The 25,642-nt window shown below is 42.6% G+C and overlaps 1 protein-coding gene across 2 annotated transcripts in view; it reads right to left on the reverse strand.

Annotated features, from left to right (window-relative positions):
* The window catches only part of STARD13 (StAR related lipid transfer domain containing 13), a 260,445-nt gene that overhangs the window by 197,709 nt on the left and 37,094 nt on the right, over positions 1-25,642 (reverse strand). The window contains exon 1 of one of the 2 annotated variants that reach the window (XM_079778748.1): positions 6,168-6,473. The exons of the other annotated variant lie outside the window; for it this stretch is intronic. Within the exon in view, the coding sequence (XP_079634874.1) occupies positions 6,168-6,336 (169 nt within the window). The 5' untranslated portion in view covers positions 6,337-6,473. Of the gene's footprint in view, positions 1-6,167; positions 6,474-25,642 lie in introns of those variants that run through there. 2 annotated transcript variants of the gene reach the window in all.

Genomic DNA, 25,642 nt, shown 5'->3' on the forward strand with positions numbered 1-25,642 from the left:
AATGCCTAACAGGACTCATGTTCTTTGAAGGAGACCTAGGATAATTGTCTCTAGATAGTCTCTATGCTATTTCTAGATTGAGCCAGAGAATTAGAGAATTAAATGCTGAACCTTTTTGTGTTGATCCACCACCAATTCCCCAAATATTTTCACTGAGTTATAATTTGTTGTTCTGCCTCCACTTCCATCGCAGCAGGATGCTACCAAAGGCTTGCTGTTGAATTCACTATAGGAGTGTTTAAGAGCACCATCCACTATGGGTAGGCTCTTTACAAGATTAGCATGAAAAATTGTTCTCCTATATGAAGTTTTTTAGTAGAAAATTCTCCCAAAAATAAAGTCCCAGGAAAGGCTGTGTTGTTATGTTTTGACCTTATGGACATGGCAACTCTTCCCCTGGTTATACTTTCCTTTTTGCTTAGATTAGGGAAGTTCAAGCTAAATTTGCAGCCCACTTTTGATAATTATTCAGGGCCTTATGTTTTATACATTTATGTAATACTAGAAGCCCAGTGCACCAAATTTCGTGCACTGGGGGGGTGGTCCCTCAGCCCAGCCTGTGCCCTCTTGCAGTACGGGACCCCTCGCTCCTTACTGCCCGCCTGCTTGCTGCTCCTTACCACTCAGCTTGCTGCTCCTTAGTGCTGCCGCAGAGGTGGGAGAGGCTCCTGCCACCGCTGCTGTGCTCGTCAGTTGTGAGCCCAGCTTCTGGCTGAGCGACAGTCCTCCTGTGGGAGCGCACTGACCACCAGGGGGCAGCTCCTGCATTGAGTGTCTGCCCCCTGATGGTCAGTGCGCATCATAGTGACCAGTCGTTCTGGTCGTTCCATCATCATTGTCGCTTAGGCTTTTATTATATAGGTAGCTTTCTAGTTCTATCTTATTAATTAACCTACATTTTTCTTTTCATCAGATTTACCTTTTTAAACTGAATTGTATAATATAGATATAGATATAGATAGATATAGATATAGACATAGACATAGACATAGACATAGACATAGACATAACATAGACATAGACATAGACATAGACATAGACATAGACATAGATATAGATATAGATATAGATATAGATATAGATATATAGATGTAGATATTGATAGATATTCTTCTCAAATCTTTTAGGTAATGAGGTAGAATGTAAATTAATATATAATGTCTTTATTCACAACAAAATCATATTCAGTTGCCCCTAAAGAGACAGAAAATGATTTTTACATGAGCCTTATTTCATTCAAATATCTGGTATGCAATTCATGGTTAGGTTTTCCTATCTTCTTCTTGTACCTTCATCCCTAGTCTCACACCGTGTTCTCAACTGTTCATTTCCTTTTATATAAGAGGTTTACCAAAACCCACTGTCATTTTCTATCTTTCTAAATTTGTTTGGGTCATCAATTGTTACTGTTAATACCAGTCATGGTGATTTTTTTTTAAATTCACTTGTGCATTAAAATTAGCCCATAATTAAATTGCTAAGGAAATGAGGAAACTTTGTGAGTTTACCAGTGCTTACAATTTTCTAAGGATTAAAACTCTGACTATAAGAGGGGAAATAAGATTTGAGAAAAAAATGTATCTTTGTTCACTTAAACCAATGTTCAAATATCCGTATTTGGCAACTGGCTGCATCTGGGATGTGTATTTATAAAATCAGACCTAATAAAAGCAGTGATGTGCAGCTATGGAAGTCATAATTTGGTTCAAGTAAATCTCTCAATTTTTGTATATGTATGAGCATATTGCTCTTTGCTAATTCCCTTTTAGTACTTATTTCTTGACTGCTCACATTTTTACCATGTGATAATTTTTTAAAATGTTCTCCAAAGTTTTTAACTTAGTTCACTTAATAGATTTTCCTGTAACTTTGGTTGAACGGTATCCCTTATGTACCAGCCCTTCAGTCACAGCACTGAACAGAGAGAGGCTCTGATTCACGAAATGTGAATTTCTGACTGTTGCTGCTTTTTTTTTTTAAGAACTTGAGCAATACATGACAAATGCTTTCTCACCCTGTTTTCTGTATTCCACCTACCTTTCTACCAGCATAATAACCCTCAATTTCTGAAAATAGTGGGGAAACAACGTACTAAAGAGAAAGATCAATTACAAAAAACAAATGATTGTTTCATTTCAGCCGACAATATGCAGGATTTAACAATACCATCACTTAGGTTGAGTAAATTCCCAAAATGCCATTTGGCTTGACGAAGTAATGAGAGAGGATGCATCACTAATGCCCACTTCCATTCCTGGGAACATCAAAATGGCAGTTTATTCTACTCTAGTTAAGTTCAACTCAGGAGCTATCTCTAAAAATAGTCTCAGATAAAAAGTCCATGAAAATGCAAGTCTAACTTTCACTAATTCTTTTAGTAGTGAAATTTTCTACATTCTGAATTTATATTAAAAAATAGGGTGTTTTTTTGTTGTTGTTTTGTGTGTGTGTGTGAGAGAGAGAGAGAGAGAGAGAGAGAGAGAGAGAGAGAGAATGGGGATGAACATACATGGACATTCTCTGGTCCCGACAGTCTTCGCAATAGGCCAGGCATCACAATAACTCTATTTTACAGTCCTGGACTCCAGAGAAGCAAAGGTTTCTACAAGTTTCTTTATAATTATAGGATATACTGACATCTAAGTAGTCCACAAGACTGGACATCCTAACTTTCCTATTAAATTGATAATGAGAGGATTAAACAGATATCAAAAAATGTTCAGGTATATTTTAAATGACATAATTAACAAACCATAAATAAGGGTTGTTTTTCTCTTAAAATAATACCTAAATTTTAGTTATTAAAATTAGGTATTAGCTATGACAGAATCCTAGAATTTGAGAGATGACTTCACACTTATTTAATCTAAACCTTCTATTTTATGGAAGAAGGAAAGAATGCCTAGAGAAGTTGTGACCTGCCCCAGATCACACAATTAAATAGCGGCACAGGTAGAACTAAAACTTGATTTTCACTTTACCATTTCCTTGACAGGTTAGAAAAATTATAAAACATAGATTTATTCCACATTTCAAAACTGCTTTTATTTCCTTTTCAGCTTCTGTTACTTCAGGTTGAAATTTCCCTGCTTTACACACACTTATTCAAGGAGTTACTAACTCAACTACAGAGGACTTGAGAACCAGAATAAACTTGAGCAATCATAATCCAACCATTTCAATTTCTCATCAAGAAACAAAGGCCCAGTGAAGTTCTGAAACTTGCCACAGTAACAGAATGAGGGAGTGTCTCAATAGAACCTGCATCCCTGTCTCCTTTCTTTGTTCTTCAGTAGACTTTACTGCAATCTGGTTCATGTCATGCCATTTTATGCATTTAAATTATTTTAAAAGTTTAGTAGCATGATAAATTTTTTCACAAAGCAAGTAATCACATTTAAATATCTGCTTAGATCTGGATATATCAAATAGCATGTGGATGTGTCTAACAAATAAATCATAGCCATCAATGACATAAGACCCCTATTCTGGCCTAAAATGCTCTTCCTCCACCTCCTCGGTGTCCTCCCTCTAGTTCATTTCCAAATGGCTGTCAGTGAGAGAAATAAGGACCATTATTATATCCTTTCTCTCTCCCTACAACAATTTCCCCATTGATTCAACAAGATTGTAGGGTAGGACTTATTGGCAGTATGACTTATGATAAACTCTTATTCTGCAAACAACACTCTATTTTAAACATCTCTACTTTTTTTTAACTGGACATAAAACTTTAGATCTAAAAAGAAGGCTAGAGAAGTTATGCCTATAGATTTTGGAGCATACCCTAAAGTGAGCAAGTTTAGATTCATCCTGTGTTTGGGCAACTAATTCTGATCCTATGCATCATCAAAGATTCCTTTATTTCTCCTCCTTGTTTTTCCTTCCTATGAGTGTATCTGCTGTTGAATCATGTCCATGCCATTCAATGATTATCTCACTGTACTGAGGTCAGTGGGGAGCAATTTACTCTTGTTTGTATTGTTCTCAACAGCCATGAAAGATCATAAGTAACAATGCCCCAAATTATATTCATATAATGCTAAATCTTCCTTGAAAGATCTATAGCAGGGTAACACAAACAATTTTACTGATGTGGCTGTCATTGCAATATGTAAAATACACACAAAAACAAAAAACAATGTCAATTTAATATGTGCTTGATAAGCTTTAATTTAATGATTATGGGTCATTAGTAAAATAACTTGATATCACACCCTTTTGGGTACTAACAGTTCAAGGAAAGTAAAATACATAGCATTTCACTTCCACTAGAAAAGTAAAACCTGAATGGAAATTTCATAGTGAGTGACCAAGTCAGATTCTGTAATACTGAGTACAGATAACTGAAAAGTTTTGGGGATATTACCAGGTATATAATCCAAAAAATCAACCATAGGTTCAATACTTTAACACTCATTATAAAAACTAAAAAACAGTGGAGTGTATTTTAGAACATGGTCTCTAGAGGTATAGTCAAATATCAGCTCTTACTATGTAACCTCAGAGAAATTACTTGAATTCTATATGCCTGTTTTCTCACCTTTAAAATGGGTACAATAATAGTACTTATCTATAAGGACTTTTTGAATATAAAATAAATTGAAATATATTGAAACATATACTCATAGTACACTTGCAGTGAGCATGTATATGTGTTCATAACTTTAAGTCCTCAATGAAAAAATAATCTTCATTCCAAAAAGAACATAAATAATTTTAGTGAAATTAATTATTATAAACACATTTAAAGAGATTTGCAAAACAATTTCAAAGTATTTCTATGCAATGTTTCTAGTATAATACACTTTATATGCATGCTGAGGAATATTTACAGAACATGGATTATAAATCATTATCAAACATTTACCAAACCCCTATGTCCCTAATGATGACGGCATCTGGTAAAACATCATTGTCAGAAATCTCTAAAACAAAAATGGTTTTTATTCTAAGCCTAATATATTTTTAAATTGAGCCACAGGGAAATAATTACTTTTGTTCCTATTCAATCAAGACCTGCACACAAAGTTTATGGAATGACATAATATCCTTCCTGAAATCAGATCGGTATGTAGGACCAGTATCCTTCACACATAACCAGTTCCTGAGCCTTTACAAACAAATCCTAATTTCCAAGGAAACAATCTCATCAAATGCTGCTCACTAGAATTCATATTGTTCCTTTTGGATACATAACAATAAGATTTTCACGATTACAAACCCCAACTTCCCCTTTAAAATTCAATATACTCTTAAACTATTTTAAGTGGAATTTGTTTGTACAATGGCTCTAGAAAATAATTTGTTTCTTTTATTTATGTTTTTAGAGGAGGGGGGTGGTCATAAACTTACTGGGCAAGCTTGCACCAGTTAGGGACTTCCTAGGAATGTTCATCTGTCTTGTTTCTACAGACCTATCCTAAGATTAGGCGAACGTTTTAAAATATTTTTGGAGAATGATGAGTTTTAGTGATGCCCAGGCTGTTGATTCCGCACCCCCACTCCCTTCGAATAAAAAGGAACATCCAGCAGCATGTAATCAATACAGGAAGCCGATGCTTCTGTGCACAGGTCACAAGACTTGTTTTGAGGTTAGAGGACACATTTATCCTTTACCAGAAAAAAAACAATATCAACAAATCAGTGGCAACCGCTGACAAACATACAAGGAGGCAGAAATGTGGACCTGATTCCCAGGCTCATGCCCTTAAGACTGGAATTCTAACTTTCCCTGCCGTTAAGAGTGTTCTTAAGAGCCTGTGCAGGGTGGAGGTGAGGAACCCCTGCCCTACTGATCAAACAAACAAGTACCCAAGTTTCAAATGTGACAGAGTGTGAGGAGCCTGCAGGAAAGCTCCTAAAATGCACACTGGGTAAGCCTGTCTCGTTTATTCTGTAAACACACATAAGTTTTGGAATTTTATGATTCGCTGTCCTACCGTGAAGTTTCTTGTGCGCTTACGTTCTGTGACAGCTCAGTGCTGTTAACCGTTTGCTGAAAACTGCAGCCTGAAGTTATTTCCAAAAGTTACCTGCAACGTGGCATAGAATAAATCCACACACTTCAAAGTGAAAGCAATAATGTACAAAACGGAGTGAGCATGAAATCGAGCCAACAGAAATCAGGATTAGCAACAGCCTTCCACTGCCGGCGACTCACTCACCTTGTTGAATTTTAGTCACTAGCTGATGGCGCGCTAGAATCCGGCTCATCCTGTAAGGAGAGCGTCGTGTGGTCTGATCAAATCGCAAGTACATCTCCTGGCCCTCGGGTGTCATGGAATTGAGGTAGTAGCAGCCTGAAGCTGGGGGCCTGGGGCCCTGACCGAACATCTCGGCAGATCTCCTTCTGCCGCCTCCGTCCACCCTGGCTGTGTCCGCCTGGCTCCAGTCTCCAGGAGCAAGGCGCCCAGCCCGGCCGAGCTGGCTCCCCAGACCCAGCGAGACTTAAAAAGAAAAAGGAGTGCCCGAAGCCGCAACTCAGAATTCCAGCCCCCGGCCCTCACGTGACCACGGGAGCCAATCACAGGAAGAAAGGAGCCGGAGCGCTCACACAGTCCGCCCCGGCCCGGGAGAGCCGAGCCCGCCCGCAGCTTCCATCCCCGGCGCTGGCTGAAAGCAGCTGCAAGCGCTCGCCTGGCCTCCGAGCTGGCGAGGCACCGCGGAGCAGCACTCACTAAAAGGGTTAACAGAAAAAGAGAAAGGGAAGAGAAGTGGCGGTAGGAGAAAAATCACCCCCAGGCACAGGGAATCTTTCAGGCTGTTAAGGCTGGAGAAAGCACATTCTTTTCTCCCAGAGAGCTGCCGCTAGGTAAAAGATGGGTGTGGTAAACATCCTAAATGAAAAACTACTTTGAATAAACATAAGCTGCTGAGTATAAATTACCACGCTTCATTAAAAGAAATGAAGCTCTTCCAGGGAAATTGAACCTCAAGCGCTAGAACACGGGAGTAAATACACGAGAGTGGCTAGACTTCTGACCCTCTGCAATGGGAAGCTAAGAGCTCTTACAGAGAAGACTGGGATAGGCAAAGGGCATAAGCATATCTGTTAAATATCTATTCTTTAATTTTCCTACTTCCTCAGTTTTTAAGTCACCAAGAAGAAGAATTCTTATGAAGTACCTATTACATTTAGGACCCTGCCAAGAATCATTGTAAAGATGCAGGTTCATGCCAAGGTACTGCCTGTGGCCAAGCTGCTCAGATACAATAGAAAAGTTATGCAAAAGCTTGCAACATAAGCTTTATGTGAAAGGGTGTCTCAAAAAAGACACAAACTCAATGTTAGGAGAGTAATGTTATTTTTGACTGAGGTGATGACAGCAGACCACACAGAGGAGGAGACATTTAGGTGGGCTTTAAAAAATGGTGGGATTCTGACAGGTAGAGGCCGGGGAGGGTTTTGCAGAAGGGTCTCTGCCCACATGTGGGAGACCAGGAATCAGAGTTTGTGTTTAAGGAAAGTGCAAGTGATTTCATTTGGCCATAAGTGAGGATTCATAAGGAAGTAGTTAGAATCCCCCCCCCCCACCCAATTTTTCCCATTTAATATTGTGTGATGTTAAGAGAAAAAAGTCCATAGAAAATATGTTATTGAATGCTGAGCCTGAGGCTGAATGAATAAAGTTCTTTGAAAAAGAAGCTTTTGACCAAGTGGTTTTTACATTTGGCTAACTCAAACTGAAACATAACCTGGTCTGAGATTTATAGTCCTAATGAAAAACTCTCAATAAACAGTTTAACAGGACTTAAATTAGGACCTCAATTCTTATTACTGTGGTTCTCTTAAGGTTGTCAGCCCTAACATCTTTCCCTGAGGGAATTGTTGCTGGCCCAATTCTGAGAAGCAGCCTGTCTTTGGTAACTATCCCACTGGGTAAATGGACAGATTAATGACGGTCTCTAAGGTCTACAATAAAACATACTCCCTCTTAAGGCAATTGTGAGCCTCTTTAAGTAATTATGCAACGGTAGTAGGCAAGTTTAAGTCTTCAAGTCAGCATCATTGTAGAAAAAGAAGAGAAGACCTCACTGGATCCTGTTGTTCCCTTTCCATTCTTATTTAGGATTTGATCAGAGTCTTTCTGTTCCAGGGCATCCTCTGTGGGAGGTGAAAGGAATCTAAGAACTAGCAACTCTGGTATGCCAGAAGAATGGTAGACATATTTAGCACTACACTGGAATATTAAATGTCTGTAAGGTCCATTTGTCAAGCTCAGATCCAGCACTGCTTGCTATCTGATCAGGATGCCGTCAGCCACTTTGTCTACGTGCTTTTGTTTTGATAGTCCAACACTGGGGACTTCCCTGCCATAAACCATGTATTCAAGCCAGACACCTGGCAGTAATGATTTGTTCATTGGGAGAGAATGGAAGACAAATGGAGAGAGAACGAAAAGCAGAGTATGGAACTTGGGAACTTTGGCTACGTTCTGGGAAGGAAAAGGCAGGAAGTAAGGTATGGTTGTTTCATAGCTGTCACCGACGCAAAGAAAACGGGCTATTCCCAATGCCATCCTTGTAGTTCATTATTGACTTGGTTGTATTTTAAAAATACTTGAAATTATTCTTCCTAGGAAGCACTGCAGCATATCTTTTTTTTATAATGCTTACTTTTTGCATAATAATGAATACTTGAACACATGAAAGTCCTGAGGTGTTTTGTTCTAGAAACTTCAAAATCATTAATATGTACTTTTTGATATATGTAAACACATGTAACAACATGAAACATAGTATTTCATAGACGACTGGCAATGAAGAACAAGCATTGACCATAAATTTTTAAAAAAGGAATTTTTACTCCCTAATTAAAAGACAATTTAAAATGAAGCCTAGTTTTTCTAAAAATCAGTCTCAGTTTAAACAGGAGGATCCATGCAGGATTATGTATCAACATCTCTATCTTCCCTAGGGCATGTACGACTTTAATTTTATGGTTCAAGTATTATCTATAAGTCCATGCAACTGCTCACCATGTTTTTGTTATTTTGCATGACCAAAATACCATAGTAGCAGATAAAGTAACATTGTTTTCTCATTAGCAATACATTTTTATGGAACCTGAATCCTCTTAATGAATTTTATTTTATTTTATTTATTTTTTTTTAGCATTTGGTCCCAATAATAGAATTACCACTGGGTGGATGGTTTTGTTATGTTTGCTCTAAATGTAAGCAAACTGCTGATAAGCTACCCTGGGCTGATAATACCCTTCATGCATCTCATTGAGAGAACTCTTCCTCTTCACTGGTGAGGGAGTGAGGTCCAAAGAAATCAGAGAGAGGGAGGGAGTGCTGAAGTCCCAAGTGTGCCTTCCAAGACTGAAGCGGGATTTCTTCCTTTCCAATTCCTTCAAACAAGAGGAACATGGATGGCACTAGTGGCTAGTTTTTATCTACTTTTCCTCTTTCCTAATTTGTTCCTCAAGAGCAAACTTCACTCAGACAATTTCAGGGATGGGATGAACAGATGAATATTGGGAACTAAAAAGAGTAATAAAGAAAAGAAGGAGGAGGCTAACAGTGTTAAATAGCTACTATGTACCAGACCTTATGCTATTTACATTTCATGTTTTTATTTTTTATTTATTTTTCTTTTAATATATTTTTATTGATTTTTTACAGAGAGGAAGGGAGAGAGATAGAGAGTTAGAAACATCGATGAGAGAGAAACATCAATCAGCTGCCTCATGCACACCCCCTACCCTACTGGGGATGTGCCCGCAACCAAGGTACATGCCCTTGACCGGAATCGAACCCAGGACCTCCCAGTCCGCAGGCCGACGCTCTATCCACTGAGCCAAACCGGTTTTGGCAACATTTCATGTTTTTAATTATCATCCACAGCCATCCTCTGTAGTGTCTTATTTTATGGAAAAGGAACCTAAAACTCCCAGAGGTGAAGCAATGCCCTGGTGAAGTCATTGTTTACCTCTAAGCCAATGATATGTTAACTTTCCACTATCATACATGATGGACAGAAAAGAGGAAACTGTGGCACAGAAAGGGTGCTGGGGAAATTAGATAGGAGAGAATATTTTTGTAAGAATATACTGAAAATCATTTTAATTTTATCTATTGTACTAGAGGCCCGGTGCACGAAATTTGTGCACGGGGGGAGGGGGTGTCCCTTAGCCCAGCCTGCACCCTCTCCAATCTGGGACCCCTCGAGGGATGTCCAACTGGCCGCTTAGGCCCGAGATCGGGCCTAAACGGGCAGTCGGACATCCCTCTCATAATCCAGGATTGCTGGCTCCCAACTGCTCGCCTGCCTGCCTTCCTGATCACCCCCTAACCACTTCCCTGGCAGCCTGATTGATGCCTAACTGCTCCCCTGCCAGCCTGTTTGCCCCTAAATGCCCTCCCCTGCAGGCTTGGTCACCCCCCAACTGCTCTGCCCTGCAGGCCTGGGTCCCCCCCCCCAACTGCCCTTCCCTGCAGGCCTGGGTACCCCCCAACTGCCCTTCCCTGCAGGCCCAGTCACCCCCAACTTCCCTCCTCTGCAGGTCTGGTCACCCCTAACTGCCCACCCTTGCTGGCCTGATTGCCCATAACTGCCCTCCCTTGCAGCCTGGTCCCTCCCAACTGCCCTCCCCTGCTGGGCATCTTATGGTGGCCATCTTGTGTCCACATGGGGGCAGGATCTTTGACCACATGGGGGCAGCCATCTTGTGTGTTGGAGTGATGGTCAATCTGCATATTACTCTTTTATTAGATAGGATAGAGGCCTGTTGCATGGGTGGGGCCAGCCGGTTTGCCCTGAAGGGTGTCCCAGATCAGGGTGGGGGTTCCCTTGGGGCGTGGGGCGGCCTGGGTGAGGGGCCTGTGGTGGTTTGCAGGCTGGCCAAGCCCCCCGGCGACCCAAGCGGAGGCCCTGGTATCTGGGATTTATTTATCTTCTACAATTGAAACTTTGTAGCCTGGAGTAGAGCCAAGCCTCCTGCTTGCTCCGTGGCAGCAGCCATTTCTGTTGGGATTTATTTATCTTCTATAATTGAAACTTTGTAGCTTTGAGCATAGGCCAAGACAGGCCAGGGCTGCAGAAGCTTGGCTTCCTCCATCGCCAAGGCCAACCCTAGCCTCCTGCTCTTTCCAGCTCCATGGCTGCCGCCATTTTTGTTGGGATTTATTAATCTTCTATAATTGATACTTTGTAGCCCTGAGTGGAGGCCTGGGCTCGCCAGGGTGTGTGGAAAGCTTGGCTTCTTCCATCGCTGGGGAAACCCAAGCCTCCCTCCTGCTCGCTCCATGGCCACAGCCATCTTGGTTGGGGTTAGTTTGCATACTTTCTCCTGATTGGCTGGTGGGTGTGGCTTGTGGGCATGGCTTGTGGGTGTAGCAGTGTGATGGTTAATTTGAATATTACTCTTTTATTGGATAGGTTGTGATACTGGAAAGTCTATATAGAAATACTAGAGGCCCAGTGCATGAAATTTGTGCATGGGTAGGGTGTCCCTCAGCCCCACCTGCACCCTCTCCAATATGGGACCCCCTCAAGGGATGTCCAACTGCTGGTTTAGGCCCGATTCCTGCCTGCCTGATTGCCCCTAACCACTTCTGCCTGCCAGTCTGATCACCCCCTAACAGCTCCCCTGCTGGCCTGATTAACACCTAACTGCTCCCCTGCCAGTCCAATTGCCCCCAATTGCCCTCCCCTGCTGGCCTGATGGCCCCCAATTGCTCTCCTTTGCTGACTTGGTCCCCACAACTGCCCTCCCCTGCCAGCCTGATCTCACCCCCAACTGCCCTCCCCTAATGGCCTGATCACCCCTAGCTGCCTCTGCCTGTCTGATCACCCCAACTGCCCTACCCTGCCAGCCTGATCTCACCCCCCACTGGCCTCCTCGGCCGGCCAATTTGGTTCTGATTGGTCGGTGTCTATGCCAGTAAGTGTCAAAAGCTCTGCCTCCTAGGCAGCCATTGGCTCCTCGCAATTCACCCAGATTTGGTTCTGCTTGGTTGGTTTCTATTCCAGTCAGTATCAAAAGCTCCACCTCCTAGGCAGCCATTGGCTCCTTGCAATTCACCCAGATTTGATTCTGATTGGTCAGTTTCTATGCCAGTCAGCATCTCCGGGCCTATCTCTGGGCCTGATCAAAGAGGTGGGCTGATCAGCAGAGGCCGGCTGATAAGCAGCCGCCCCAGGCTGCTGGTGAGTGGCTGAACTGCTGATCTCTAGGAGGGAGAGAGAAGCAGGGTCTGATCACCCTGCTTCTCTCTCCTGGCATGCCAGCAGCCACTGCCACTGCTGCTAAGTCCTGCTTCTCTCTCTCTTCGAGAGGTCAGCAGTTCAGCCTGCTCGCCTGCTGTGCACGCAGCCTGGCGAACGGTCAAGCCTCCCAGTCATTACAAATGTGACGGACCCAGGATTTTTATATATTAGGATAGTTATGAGATGGCTAATATTCTGTGATGGTTGAGATCTGGGTGTTTAGACATAACAAGACACAAAGCCAAAAGCTTTTAATTAACCAGGGAGAACTAAGGTCCTTCTTAGACTCTAGTCTGAGACCCTAGTCTATGGCTGAAAACTGAACCCACCCCCACCCTAATCCTACTGCGAGGAAGCAGCTTGGCTGCTTCTTAGTTTCAGGAGTTCTCTTTTGCAGCATAGGTTGTGTCTTCTGCTTTCTGCATATCCTCATGGCTAACTCTGCATATCGTCTGTCCTTTTCCATGGCATTTCTTCTCCATGCAAACACTCCAAATACAGTAAAAACTCTGAAATTTGATCTCTAAACAAAACGTTTGGTATTTAAAAATTTCAAATCTTTTGATAGATGATCCCAGATTAGCACTCAATGGAATTTGTGTACATATGGCAGAGCACTAAGAGTGCTTTTACAGGAGCCAGAAGTGGCTCACTGTGCTCTCATCTGTCTGCTTCTCCTTCTACTCCTTCACATATATTCCAGATGCCTCATCAGCCTGTTCAAAGGAAGCCAAGATAGTTCTGCCAAGTAGCAAAATGTTTGAGATACAAGTGGTAGGCAGAAAAAAGCAGAACTGATTTGGAGGACTGCTTTTGAAATTACTTGAATGAAAAGGTTATGGGTTAATGTCATAGCCTTCCTGTGGGCTCTGAAGCTCATTTTGAGGATTTCCACCAATTGATTGTGATGTATGTGCCCAACTCTGTGCCAATAAGCCTTTCCAATATGCATGCACCACATGCCCAATGACCAATACAGTCAAGTTAGTGATGCTAATATTAGCAGCCATGACCAGGACCCTATGTGAAAGGTTTCAGAGTGGATTCTTGACTGATTCAGCTTCCCTAGCCATAGACCATGTCTCCGTTTGGGAGCCCTATCCTGGCTGCAAAGACTTCTGAGTGGTAATAGATTTTCCTTATTTTGTCTTTCAGTCTTCACTACTGTCCTTGGATAATTTCACCTTTATAGGCTGCTGAGAGTGTGGCTGTGCCCTCATGCCATCCCTCATGGACCCAACCGTCAGTTCCAGTTCTCATGGCCAGTGATCTGGTCTGGCTTGTCTTGGGCTCATTGTCTATACCCACCCATTCCAGCCAACCAAAATTTTTTCACTTTTCTAAGTTATCTCAAAGATCTGGAACTGTGTGATTGATTTCCTAATCTTCCACCCTGTCAAACATATTGCCTTCAGAAATATTTTAATGACTAATACAAAACCCATTAGAATTAGCAGTCATATTAATACCCATGAATAGTCGTTATATGGCAAATTAATTATATTAGTTTGTTACATGCTAATATGGAATCCATTTATTGCAAGTACAATGGGAATAAAGTTTTTACATCTTGAATTTGGAAAAGACATTGAACATCTTCTAATCTAGACATTCATCTGATATACAAATTGCTGTCAAACCAATTAATTAATATGCTACCCACATATATGAAGTGTATTATTTTACTGAAGACCACAAATAGTTTAAGAAATATTTTCCTCATAATTTCCATCCACTGACTCTAATTCTGCCAGTTGGAGTTAGATAGGACAAATCTATTTCTTCTTCTTATATATTCTTTTCCTTTAGATGTTTGCAGAAGGCCCTTATAAGAATCTTTTGCAGGCTAAACATTTCTTTTCATCAAATTTCATAACTATTCAGCAAGCTAACTGCTGTTTCTTGGATCTGCTCCAATATGTCAGTATCTCTTTTAAATATGGCTCCTACCCTAAACTTAGAGTTGTAGATATGGCAAGCTCATAGTGTGTGGTACAATGTGTGCATCCAGGGCACTGCACTTTTGCTGATCCAATCTGAGATTAAGGGATGTTTAGTTTTAAAATTTATACTTACTCAATCATTAATTCAATATCGACTGAATGCCTACGTATCACTGCAATAAGTATGAAATATACAAAGGAACTGATGTGCCTACCCTCAAGGGCAGAGAAAAGAGCCAAGGAACTCACCATTACACCAATGTTAAGTGTTGTGAGGGGGGTATCTCTATTGCCTCATACTGTTTCACAGTCAATTACAGAGCTTAATCCATGTGGTGTTAATGTATCTTTATATAGTCTACTGTTAAATGAGTGCCCTCTGTCATGTACTTAACAAATGACCTTGCAAACTTAAAAACAGGTCTTTCAAATTATTGGAATTATTGAGATACTTTAAATTCCTGATTTTCTCTACCAAATATTTAATTCTGCCTTGATCTATGATGTAGCTAAATATATATATATATATATATATATATATATATATATATATATATATAAAAGCATAATATGCAAATTGACCAGATGGAAGAATGACCCGTCATTATGACACACACTGACCACCAGGGGGCAGACGTACAATGCAGGAGCTGCTCCCAGCCCGCAGGTCCTGATCATCCGATTGGAGCCTGCCGGCCAACCTCTCAGTCCCTCCCCCAAGCCAGCAGGCTCCAATTGTCAATGAGGAATGGGGATCTGGGCGTGGGTGGCAATGGATCCAGGCTGCACCAGGCCAAGGCGGGTGTGAGCAAGTGGGACCCCAATTGCCCCGCCAGTCACCCCACACACAGAGGGTGACTGGCGTTGGGAAAATCAGCCCTGATCACAGGCCCGGCCTAGGGACCCTACCTGTGCACCAATTTTGTGTGCCAGGCCTCTAGTAAGAATATAAAATAGAGTTAAGTGAGTTTGGAAAAAGATAAAGTAAGGTAAGAAAATAATAAACCCTCAGCTGAAATTAGTTCACGTAAATACAAAAACAAGCCACACAAACAACCCAGTACATCTGTGGGAGGTGGCTGAAAATATGGCTTCGGATTCCTTTGTGACAAAGCAAAAGGGAAATAAGATTGGTGACACAATTCAACATCTCCATAAGATTAAAAAAAAAATGGTGGTTCAAGATAAACACAGAGCACCCAGTGTTGAGATGCCCAGGGAAAAATTTCCTGGGTTCTTACAAAGAATCAGCATCCTCAATGATATTGGATATGGTAACAAACCTCAGTTTTTTAACTGTACCCTTCACTGACAAAAGTCCTATCTAATAAAAGAGTAATTGACCGTCACTCCAAGACACAAGATGGCTGCCCCCATGTGGACACTAGATGGCCACCTCAAGATGGCCTGCAGGGAAGGGCAGTTGTGGGCAGTTAGGGGTGACGAGGCCAGCAGAGGAGGGCAGTTGGGGATGACCAGGCCAACAGATGAGGGCAGTTGGGAGTGACCAGGCCAGCAGGGGAGGGCAGTGGGAGGGATCCAGGCCTGCAGGGGAGGGTAGTTGGGGGGGACCAGGCCTACAGGGGAGGGCAGTTGGGGGGGACCAGGCCTGCAGGGGAGGGCAGTTGGGGAGTACCAGGCCTGCAGGGGAGGGCAGTTGGGGGGGACCAGACCTGCAGGGGAGGGCAGTTGGGGGGACCAGGCCTGCAGAGGAGGACAGTTGTGGGTGATCAGGCCAGCAGGAAGGGCAGTTGGGGTGACTGGGCCAGCAGAGGATGTCAGTTGCGGGAGACCAGGCCAGCAGAGGAGGGCAGTTGCGGGTGACTAGGTCAGCAGGGGAGGGCAGTTAGGGGCAATCGGGCTGGCTGGGGAGCAGTTAGGTGTTGATCAGGCTGGCAGGGAAGTGGTTAGGGGTGATCAGGCAGAAGTGGTTAGGGGCAATCAGGCAGAGGCAGGCGAGCAGTTGGGAGCCAGCAGTCCTGGATTGTGAGAGTGATAGGGCCTAAATGGGCGGTCAGACATCCCTCAAGGGGTCCCAGATTGGAGAGGGTGCAGGCTGGGCTGAGGGATACCCCTCCCCCCCGTGCACGGATTACGAAAAGTAATTTCTAAGAGGGCCCCCCAAAACAGATGGTGAATATGCTATTTAAATTATATATTGAACCATATCACTCCTCCACTTAAGATATTTAAAAAGTTTTCTATTGTACCTAGAACAAAATCCAAACTCCTTATTTGGTTCATATATACAAATGAGGCCCTGCATGATCTATTCCTGCTTATTACTCCCATGTCATCAGCTTCCTCCACTTGACTACCTCAGATCATCTTTATACATGTGCTACTCCTTAACCAGGATGCTCTGCATGGGGCTCTTCCCATCACAGGCTCCTTCTCAGCTTTCTACTATCTGCTAGACCCGTGGTCGGTAAACTGTGGCTCGCAAGCCACATGCGGCTCTTTGGCCCCTTGAGTGTGGCTCTTCCACAAAATACCATGGCCTGGGCAAGTCTATTTTGAAGAAGTGGCGTTGAAAGAAGTTTAAGTTTAAAAAATTTGGCTCTCAAAAGAAATTTTAATTGTTGTACTGTTGATATTTGGCTCTGTTGACTAATGAGTTTGCCGACCACTGTGCTAGACTAATATGTCCTCAAGCAGGCCATCCCTGTTCACTTTACTTAAGTGAAGCAACAATGCATCTGTTGTCTCTAAAGCACCTTTCTAAATGTGTAATTACACATTTATTTTCTCATTGATCTATGTGTTGCTTTTTTTCCCCAGTCGACTGTCATGTCTAGACCATGTCTATTTCATCCACATTCTATAATCAGTGCCTACCCCGAACCTAGCACATGGTACAAAGTCAATAGTGATTGGCTGAATAAATGATTGAGAAAATAATTGAATAAATGATGATTTAAATTTTTCCAAGGATAAAATTGAGAATGTCTAGTGAAATGGATGCACATTTTTTAGGCAATCATCATAAATATTGTTGTTGCTGATATAACAACTTGGATTGGAAAAGGATTGAACAGCAGATAAGTCAAGATTTTTCTCCAGAAAGAGCCTTAAATGCATATATTTCACTTTGTTGGTTAGTAGCAACAATATATACTTTGACTATTAAACAGAGTCAGTTTAAGGTCCCTTGAAAAGTTAAAGAGCCTGAAGGGATAAGCAATACCTGCTCCACAGAGAGAGTCTGAAAGGCATAGAAGAAGAAGAAGAAGAAGAAGAAGAAGAAGAAGAAGAAGAAGAAGAAGAAGAAGAAGGAGGAGGAGGAGGAGGAGGAGGAGGAGGAGGAGGAGGAGGAGGAGGAGGAGGAGGAGGAGGAGGAGGAGGTTAGTTATATTCCTTGGCTATGAATCAGCCACAAATTTTATAAGCACACCTTCTGTGCCTTCAATTAAAAAGTTGTTCTTCGTGTGTGTGTGTGTGTGTGTGTGTGTGTGTGTGTGTGTGTGTGTGTTAAAGAGAGAGAGGAAGGAAGAGGGAAAGAGATAGAAACATTGATGTGAGAGTGAAACATAGATCATCTGCCTTCTGCACACCCCCTATCAGGGATCAAGCCGGCAACCTGGGCATGTGCCCTGACCAAGAATTGAACCAGCAACCATTTGGTGCATGGGATAATGCCCAATTAACTAAGCCACACTGGCCAGGGGTCATAATATATATTTTTAAATCTTTATTGTTGAAAGTATTACATATGTCTCCTTCTTTCCACCACTGATCTCTTCTAGCCCACCCCCACCCCTCTCCCTAGCCTTCATCACCCTATTGTCTGTGTCCATGGGTTATGCATATATGCATACAAATTCTTTGGTTAATCTCTTCCCACCTACCCCCGCCTTAACTCTGAGATTCCAGTCTGTTCCATGCTTCTGTGTCTCTGGATCTATTTTGTTCATCAGTTAATTTTGTTCATTAGATTCCACATATAAGTGGGATCATGTGATACTTGTCTTTCTCTGACTGGCTTGTTTCACTTAGCATAATACTTTCTAGGTCCCTCCATGCTACCTCAAAAGGTAAGAATTCTTCTTTTATACAGTTGCACAGTATTCCATGGTATAAATGTACTACAGCTTTTTCCCCCCACTCATCTACTGATGGGCACTTGGGCTGTTTCCAGACCTTAGCTATTGTAAATTGTACTGCTATGAACATAGGGGTGCATACATTCTTTCTGATTGGTATTTTGGGATTCTTAGGAAATATTCCTAGAAGTGGGATGACTGGGTCAAAGAGCAGTTCCATATTTAATTTTTTGAGGAAACTCCATACTGCTTTCCATAATGGCTGCTCCAGTCTGCATTCCCATCAGTAGTGTACTAGGGTTCCCTTTTCTCCACATCCTCACCAACACTTGTAATTTGTTGATAGTAGCCACTCTGTCAGGTGTGAGGTGATACTGCATTATCATTTTAATTCACATCTTTGATAATCAATGACTTTGAGCACCTTTTCATATGTCTCATACAAAAGATTATAAGAAAATAATATAAACAACTACATGCCAACAAGCTGGACAATGTAGATGAGGTGGACAAATTCCTAGAAAACTACAATCTTCCAAAACTGAATCAGGAAGAATCAGAAAACCTGAATAGGCCAATAACAACTGATGAAATTAAAGCAGTAATAAAAAAAAACTCCCAGCAAACAAAAGCCCTCGTCTGGATGGCTTCACAGGGGAGTTTCACCAAACACTCAAAGAAGAACTAACACCCATCCTCCTCAAACTATTCCAAAAAATCCAAAAGGAAGGTACACTGCCAACCTCTTTGTATGAGTCCAGCATTACTCTAATTCAAAAACCAAATAAAGACACTACAAAGAAAGAGAATTAGAAGCCAATATCTCTAATGAACATAGATGCTAAAATTCTCAACAAAATATTAGCCAATTTGATCCAGCAATACATTAGAAAGATCATGCACCATGACCAAGTGAAATTTATTCCAGGGTTCAAGGCTGGTACAATATTTGCAAATCAATAAACATGATCACATAAACAAATTGAAAGACAAAAAAACACAGAAACATATCAATAGATGCAGAAAAAACATTTGACAAAATCATAAATATTTTTAATAATTATTTTAATAATTTTTATTGGTAATTTTAATTAATTTACTGTCTGGTATTGTCTATAACCTATATTTTTTGCCTTAATTGAAAATAAAGGTAATTGCTTATTTTGGGTGTTCCTTTTCTTAAAGGATGCTTAGATTACTAGTATTAGAACGGATATTTCAGTCTCAAGTGTAATTTGTCTGCACTTAGAGACATATCCTCACTTACATCAGGTTAGAATTATAACCTCTTTCCCCAGATTGAACAACAGTGAATACATTTTCTTAATGTTGACTTAAATTATAATGTGAATATATAAAAAGAAAGCTTGTTCATTAAATAAATCCTATGATGAACCCTTTGGAAAGTCCTTTATTGATTTCTCACATTATCTGTTGTGTAAATGTTTGAGATTGCCCAATGAAAGGCACACCATTATTAAGATTGTCAGCTCTGGTTCCAGTTTCCATTTTTACATACAATTGCTTCCCATCTGGTATCATGCAGCAGTTGGGCATTGAGTAAAGTTTGGAAATAACCATCGCCCACAAAGTGTGGAGGAATAAGGGTGGGGAGTTAATAATGCAATTGCATTTCTTATATATTAAAACCACATACGCCTTTTTAGATAAATTCAGCTCAGTGCACTAAGAATGTGATAGAATGTTTTCTCTCCTTATCCCTAATGCAAGACCATCAATCTATACTCTAAGAATGTGAAGTGATGCAAGAAGGAGCAATGGCATTAGAACACATCCCACAAAGAGAGAAGAACTTGACAAGAATTTGAGAAGGTAGCAAAATAGCTCTCTAGTCCTTAGATATTAGTATCAGTGGAACTGTGAGGTGACTGGGAAGACAAATTTCAGGGCATCAAGGGGAGGTTCCTCTTTGGGGCTAGGAGCAATTATTTAACCAAAGGATTCTGGTGTAATGAAAACAAGATTTTTGCTGGCATCTTGTTTGTCATCTTGTTTGAGACAAAGCCACTAATTAACTCATGTTACAGTTTCTTTCACCCTTTCATAATGAAATATTTCTAGTATATACTTCATGCCAGGCACATGTCAGGCACAGGCATGGTACAAAGATGTCCCTCTTCTTAACAGTATGGTTTATAATGGGAAAAGTTGAAGACAGTTATAATCAAAGGACTGCATTACAGATACTATGACAGAGGTGTGTACAGTGTGCCTGTAAGATAGCAGGACAAGAGTAGACTTATTCTGCATAGCAGAAAACTAATGCTGAGCCTGGAGGGATGCATACCAGGTGAGAAGGAGGGAAGACAATATGTTCATGAACAAAAAAAGTATGTAAATATTTTCCTGTGCAATACTCCCTCTGTAACTAATACAAGAGCTTAGTATTTCAAATCACAACATTGTAGAGACCTCTAGGATTTTAAGACTCCACTTGGAAGGACAACTTCCCCCAGTGTTTCTCTTGAGTCGTTCTTTTCTGCACCAAAGCTCTAATTGGGATGATACCTCTCAGTTACTGCTATTTCCTGTAGGTATTCCTTTGGAATAAGGGCTATGATGGATAATGGTGAAGAACTAAGCGGGCAAACTGAATTCAAGAATTATAGGAAGGGCCGAAACCGGTTTGGCTCAGTGGATAGAGCATCGGCCTGCGGACTCAGGGGTCCCGGGTTCGATTCCGGTCGAGGGCATGTGCCTTGGTTGCGGGTGCATCCCCAGTGGGGGGTGTGCAGGAGGCGGCTGATCGATGTTTCTCTCGCATCGATGTTTCTAACTCTCTATTCCTCTCTCTTCCTCTCTGTAAAAAATCAATAAAAAATCAATAAAAAATAAAGAATTATAGGAAGGAAGGAGAGCCTGTGAGGCAGGAATCACAGCCACAGTGTACGTGCAAAGTTCTCATTCTACTCATCAAATGCTCTGGTTTTCTAAACCAAACCATCCTCTGTCCAATTACCTTTTCAAAATTGGTACAATTCTGCTTTTAAATACAAAGTGTGTTTCCAAACCTATACCCATAGTAGATTTCCTTAAAGGTCCCTTATTCTGGTACTCCTTTGAATTAAGGCAAGAAAATGGTATTATTAAGCTGTTAGACCTATTTTGTATAGCTTTTCTGGTGTATTCTTTTCTGTTAGAGAATATATGTGTGTATATAAATATAGAGAGACTGTTCCGAGATTTCTCGTGTTATTATTTCTTCAGAGCTTGATTTTTATCAAAGTACGGAGTGGCCTCTGGCCAACCTCCAAGAGCACCATCATAATCACACTGTGTCTTATGACTCAGACCTGTTTCAACAGACCAAGTACAACATAGATAGCTGGGCGTGGTTACCTTCTCCTTCTGCTGCCCCACCAAGATGACTCAATACTAATCAATCACAAGAAAATACTTACAAGCACCAAAAATGTGTGTGCTGCATAGAGAAATAGAACATACCAAAAACTACTCTCAGTCTTTCCTAAACTTAAAGTACTCTTTCATTCCCTGACTCTGGGGTCCTCAAGTGCTGTTTTTGGCCTTGGCTTGTTTCTCAGTATAGATTACTTTAGAAAGTCCAGTCCCATGGCATTCTACTAATCAATGTACTGCTGCAAATGAAAAATGTAGGGCACAAAATGCTGTGTGATAGCCTATATAATAAAGAGGTAATATGCAAATTAACCCTCACACCCTCACAAGATGGCTGCCTACGACCAGGCCAGCAGGGGGCTTGGTGAGGGATGACCAAAGGGCTGAACAGCAGGCTGTGTGGGGCGACCAGGTCAGTAGGGGGGTTAGTGAGGAACGACCAAACGACTGAACAGCAGGCTGTGTGGGGTGACCAGGCCGGCAGGGGAGGCAGTAGGGGGTGACCAGGCCAGCAGTGGGGCCAGTTAGGGGCAACCAGGCTGGCAGAGGGGGACAGTTGGGGGTGACCAGGCCAGCAGGGGAGGCAGTAAGAGGCAACCAGGCCGGTGGGGGAGGGGTGCAGTTGGGGGCAAACAGGCTGGCATGCAGAGGCAGTGAGGGGCAATCAGGCCAGCAGTGGGGAACAGTTAGGGGCAACCAGGCAGGCAGGTTAGCAATTAGGAGCCAGTGGTCCAGGATTGTGAGAGGGATGTCCCATGTCACCACCACTCCTACCATTCTTGATGTGGCTTTTTCTTTAATTCCCTAGTTGTAGGATTTCCATTCAGCTAGATTTCAGGTGGTTCTGAATGATGGTTGTTCTGTATTGTAGTTGTAATTTTGATGTGGTGTTGGAGGTGACCAGTACAGCGTTTACTTATGCCACTATTTTGACAGGACATCTGGGCACTTTTGATATAAAAGAATCTAATATTATGGTGAATTCAAACCCTGCCCATCCATGACATCTTCTGAGATGATACACTCATTTTTTTCCCTTTTCTGAACTCTTAATGAGTTTGAAGTGATATTAGAGGGTTGTGAGTTCAGGTAATGGATTAGGAGCCTAGAGAAAGCTACTGAGCTGGAGGAAGGGAATTTGGAAAATTTACAATAGAGGCCATAGTGAGAACAAAAGTTGTGGGTAAGCTCTATAAGGAGACACCTGACCAAATATAAGAAGGCAGAGAGAGAAGCTGGTGCAATGCCAACATTTACAAAGCACAGGCTGAGCCAGCGAGGCAAACAGCAGGCCAAGGGGAGAGATCAAGAGAAAATAGTCATATCCAACCTTCCTTTCTCTCAAATGGACTGAACAACAATCCTAAAAGCACTGATAGGTACTTTATAATCATCTGAAACCACTGCCCTGCATTTAGGATTTCCTATTCCTACTCAGGATATTTGTCACAGTTTCTTTATAAAGTGCAATTTTTTTTTCATGTGCAAATAACAGAAGAGAAAACAGCCCTAAGGAGATGTTAATATTTTAAACTAGGAATGGATGGGACAGAAAGATTTTCTTTTGAGTAAAGAATTTCCTACTAACGGGGGAATTAAGGTTGGGGGCAATACATGCTCTTATGCCTTGATCAGCCTATTCCTAATTTTAGTGTTTTTCCTCCATATAGCATCACATTTCTAGTAAATGACAAGCATTATGAATAATCTACCTTGGATTTCTTTTTAGAACGTTTATGTAGGATCTGCTGACATTATGCTCCCCTAGGGAAAGGAAGGGAATGTATATGGAGAAATAATATAGCTTAGTAAAGGCTTTTCAATTCCTAGTCTGTGAACAGTTAGGAATACAGGAACACAGTAAGTGGCACCATCCCTGCTCTCTTCAGTTGCAAGTCTAGGTGGCAACAGGCAGCTGTTGCTCAATTAGTTCTTGGGAGAGCATGTTGCTGACAACTTCCCAGATGCTGTTGGTTCTTCCAGGTATAAATCAGTTAATGATAAGATTACATGAAAGGAAATCACTATGCAATTGCAAAAATAAGATATATTTTTTAAGAATGATTTCTTAGGATTACAACAGAATGCTTTGTTACACATCTCTAGGCTGTAATTCAATACATCTGCATGAACTGAGAAATAGCAGTCATTACATCATTTCAGGCATCCTACCTGGGCAGGTTAATAAAGTACTGCCAAATCTCTTGTGATATTAAACTTGCATTGCTGGTTCTTCTTCTTTTGTATTTATAAAGAATAATAAACCAAATGAATGTGAGCATTCATCAAATGATGTTAATATTCCAAACTTTTAAAAAACAGAATGTTTTCTTATTTCATCTTGAATAAAAATTAATTTATGAGATATAATTTTGCAGCCTCTACACATTGTGTATAAAACTTCTAAAGGCAGCTGTATGTAGTAGAAAGCATATGAAATTTAAGAAAGATCTGGGTTCAAATACCAACCAGTGTCTTTATTAACTACTAGGGGCCCAGTGCACAAATCCATGCACCTTGAAAGGAACTGTGGGCTGCGAGGCTGCAGTGAGCACAGGGGCGGGTCTCCGCCCATCCTCTGTGCCCTCACCCGGCCCCTCCTGCAGCGGGCCCTGGTCCCCTGTCTGCTGGCAGCCCCACTCCTGCCTCTACTATTCCCACACTCAGATGGCTCGCACTTGCTGATGGTGAGGAGTGATTGGGGCTGGCGCCAGCAGCGGGTGTGAACAGGGCCAGCGCTGTAAGTGGGTGCAAGTGGTGGCTGCTGCTCCAATCACTCCTCAGGAGCAGGGGGAGATGGAGAAGCCCTCAGGGTTGATCAGGGCTGACAGTACCACTTGCACCAGCTGATAGTGCCAAGTGATTAGGAGCAGTGCTAGACGCTGGCAGTGGGTGCAAGCGGCAACTCTGGTGCCAGCTGTGGGTGCGAGAGGGGCCAGCTCCGGCAGTGGGTGCAAGCAGGGCTGTCACCAGCAGCAGGTGTGAGAAACAGCTGCTGGCCCTGATTGCCCCTCAGGAACAGGGGGAGGTGGAGAAGCCCTCAGGGGCAATCAGGGCCGGGACCCTCCGCTGCTCACACCAGCTGACAGTGCTGAGCGATTGGGGCCAGCACCAGGCACCAGCATCAGGTGCAAGTGGTGGCTCCAGTGCCGGCTGCGGGTGCGAGTGGGGCCGGCGATGGTAGCAGGTGGGAGCACCAGGCGGGACCACAGCATGTGGGAGCAAAGAGTTTTTGGTAACTACCAGAGGCTTCCCCTGATGACAGCGACCAGCCCCCACTTACCTGCTCCACCATCCCACCGTGGCTGATGCCCGCCATGTTCCAAGCTCTGCAGCCTGCTGCTTACACCTGCCATGTTTTGCACGCAGCCCCTGGTGATCAGCGCACGTCCTAGGTACTGGTTGTTCAGTTGTGCAGTTGTTCCGCTGTTTGGTCTATTTGCATATTAGGGTTTTATATATATATATATAGACTAGAGGCCTGGTGCATGAAATTCGTGCATGGGGGAGGGAGGTTGTGTTCCTCAGCCCAGCCTGCACCCTCTCCAATCTGGGACCCCTCGAGGGATGTCCAACTGCCCATTTAGGCCCGATCCCACCGGTGGGATCGGGCCTAAATGGACAGTCGGACATCGCTCTCACTATCCAGGACTGCTGGCTCCCAACCATTTGCCTACCTGCCTGCCTGATTGCCCCTAACCACTTCTGCCTGCCAGCCTGATCACCCTCTAACCATTCCCCTGCCAGCCTGATCGACGCCTAACTGCCCTCCCCTGCCAGCCTGGTCACCACTAACTGTCCTCCCTTGCCAGCCTGGTTGCCCCCAACTGCCCTCCCTTGCAGGGATAGTCCCTCCAAACTGCCCTCCCCTGCTGGCCTGATCACCCACAACTGCCCTCCCCTGCTGGCCATCTTGTGGTGGCCATCTTGTGTCCACATGGGGGTGGCCATCTTTGACCACATGGGGGTGGCCATCTCGTGTGTTGGAGTGATGGTCAATTTTCATATTACCTCTTTATTATATAGGATACTCTTGGGCAGTCTACTTAACATGTCTGA

Source organism: Cnephaeus nilssonii (assembly GCF_951640355.1).
Source record: "Cnephaeus nilssonii genome assembly, chromosome: 8".
NCBI classification, from domain to species: Eukaryota; Metazoa; Chordata; class Mammalia; order Chiroptera; family Vespertilionidae; genus Cnephaeus; species Cnephaeus nilssonii.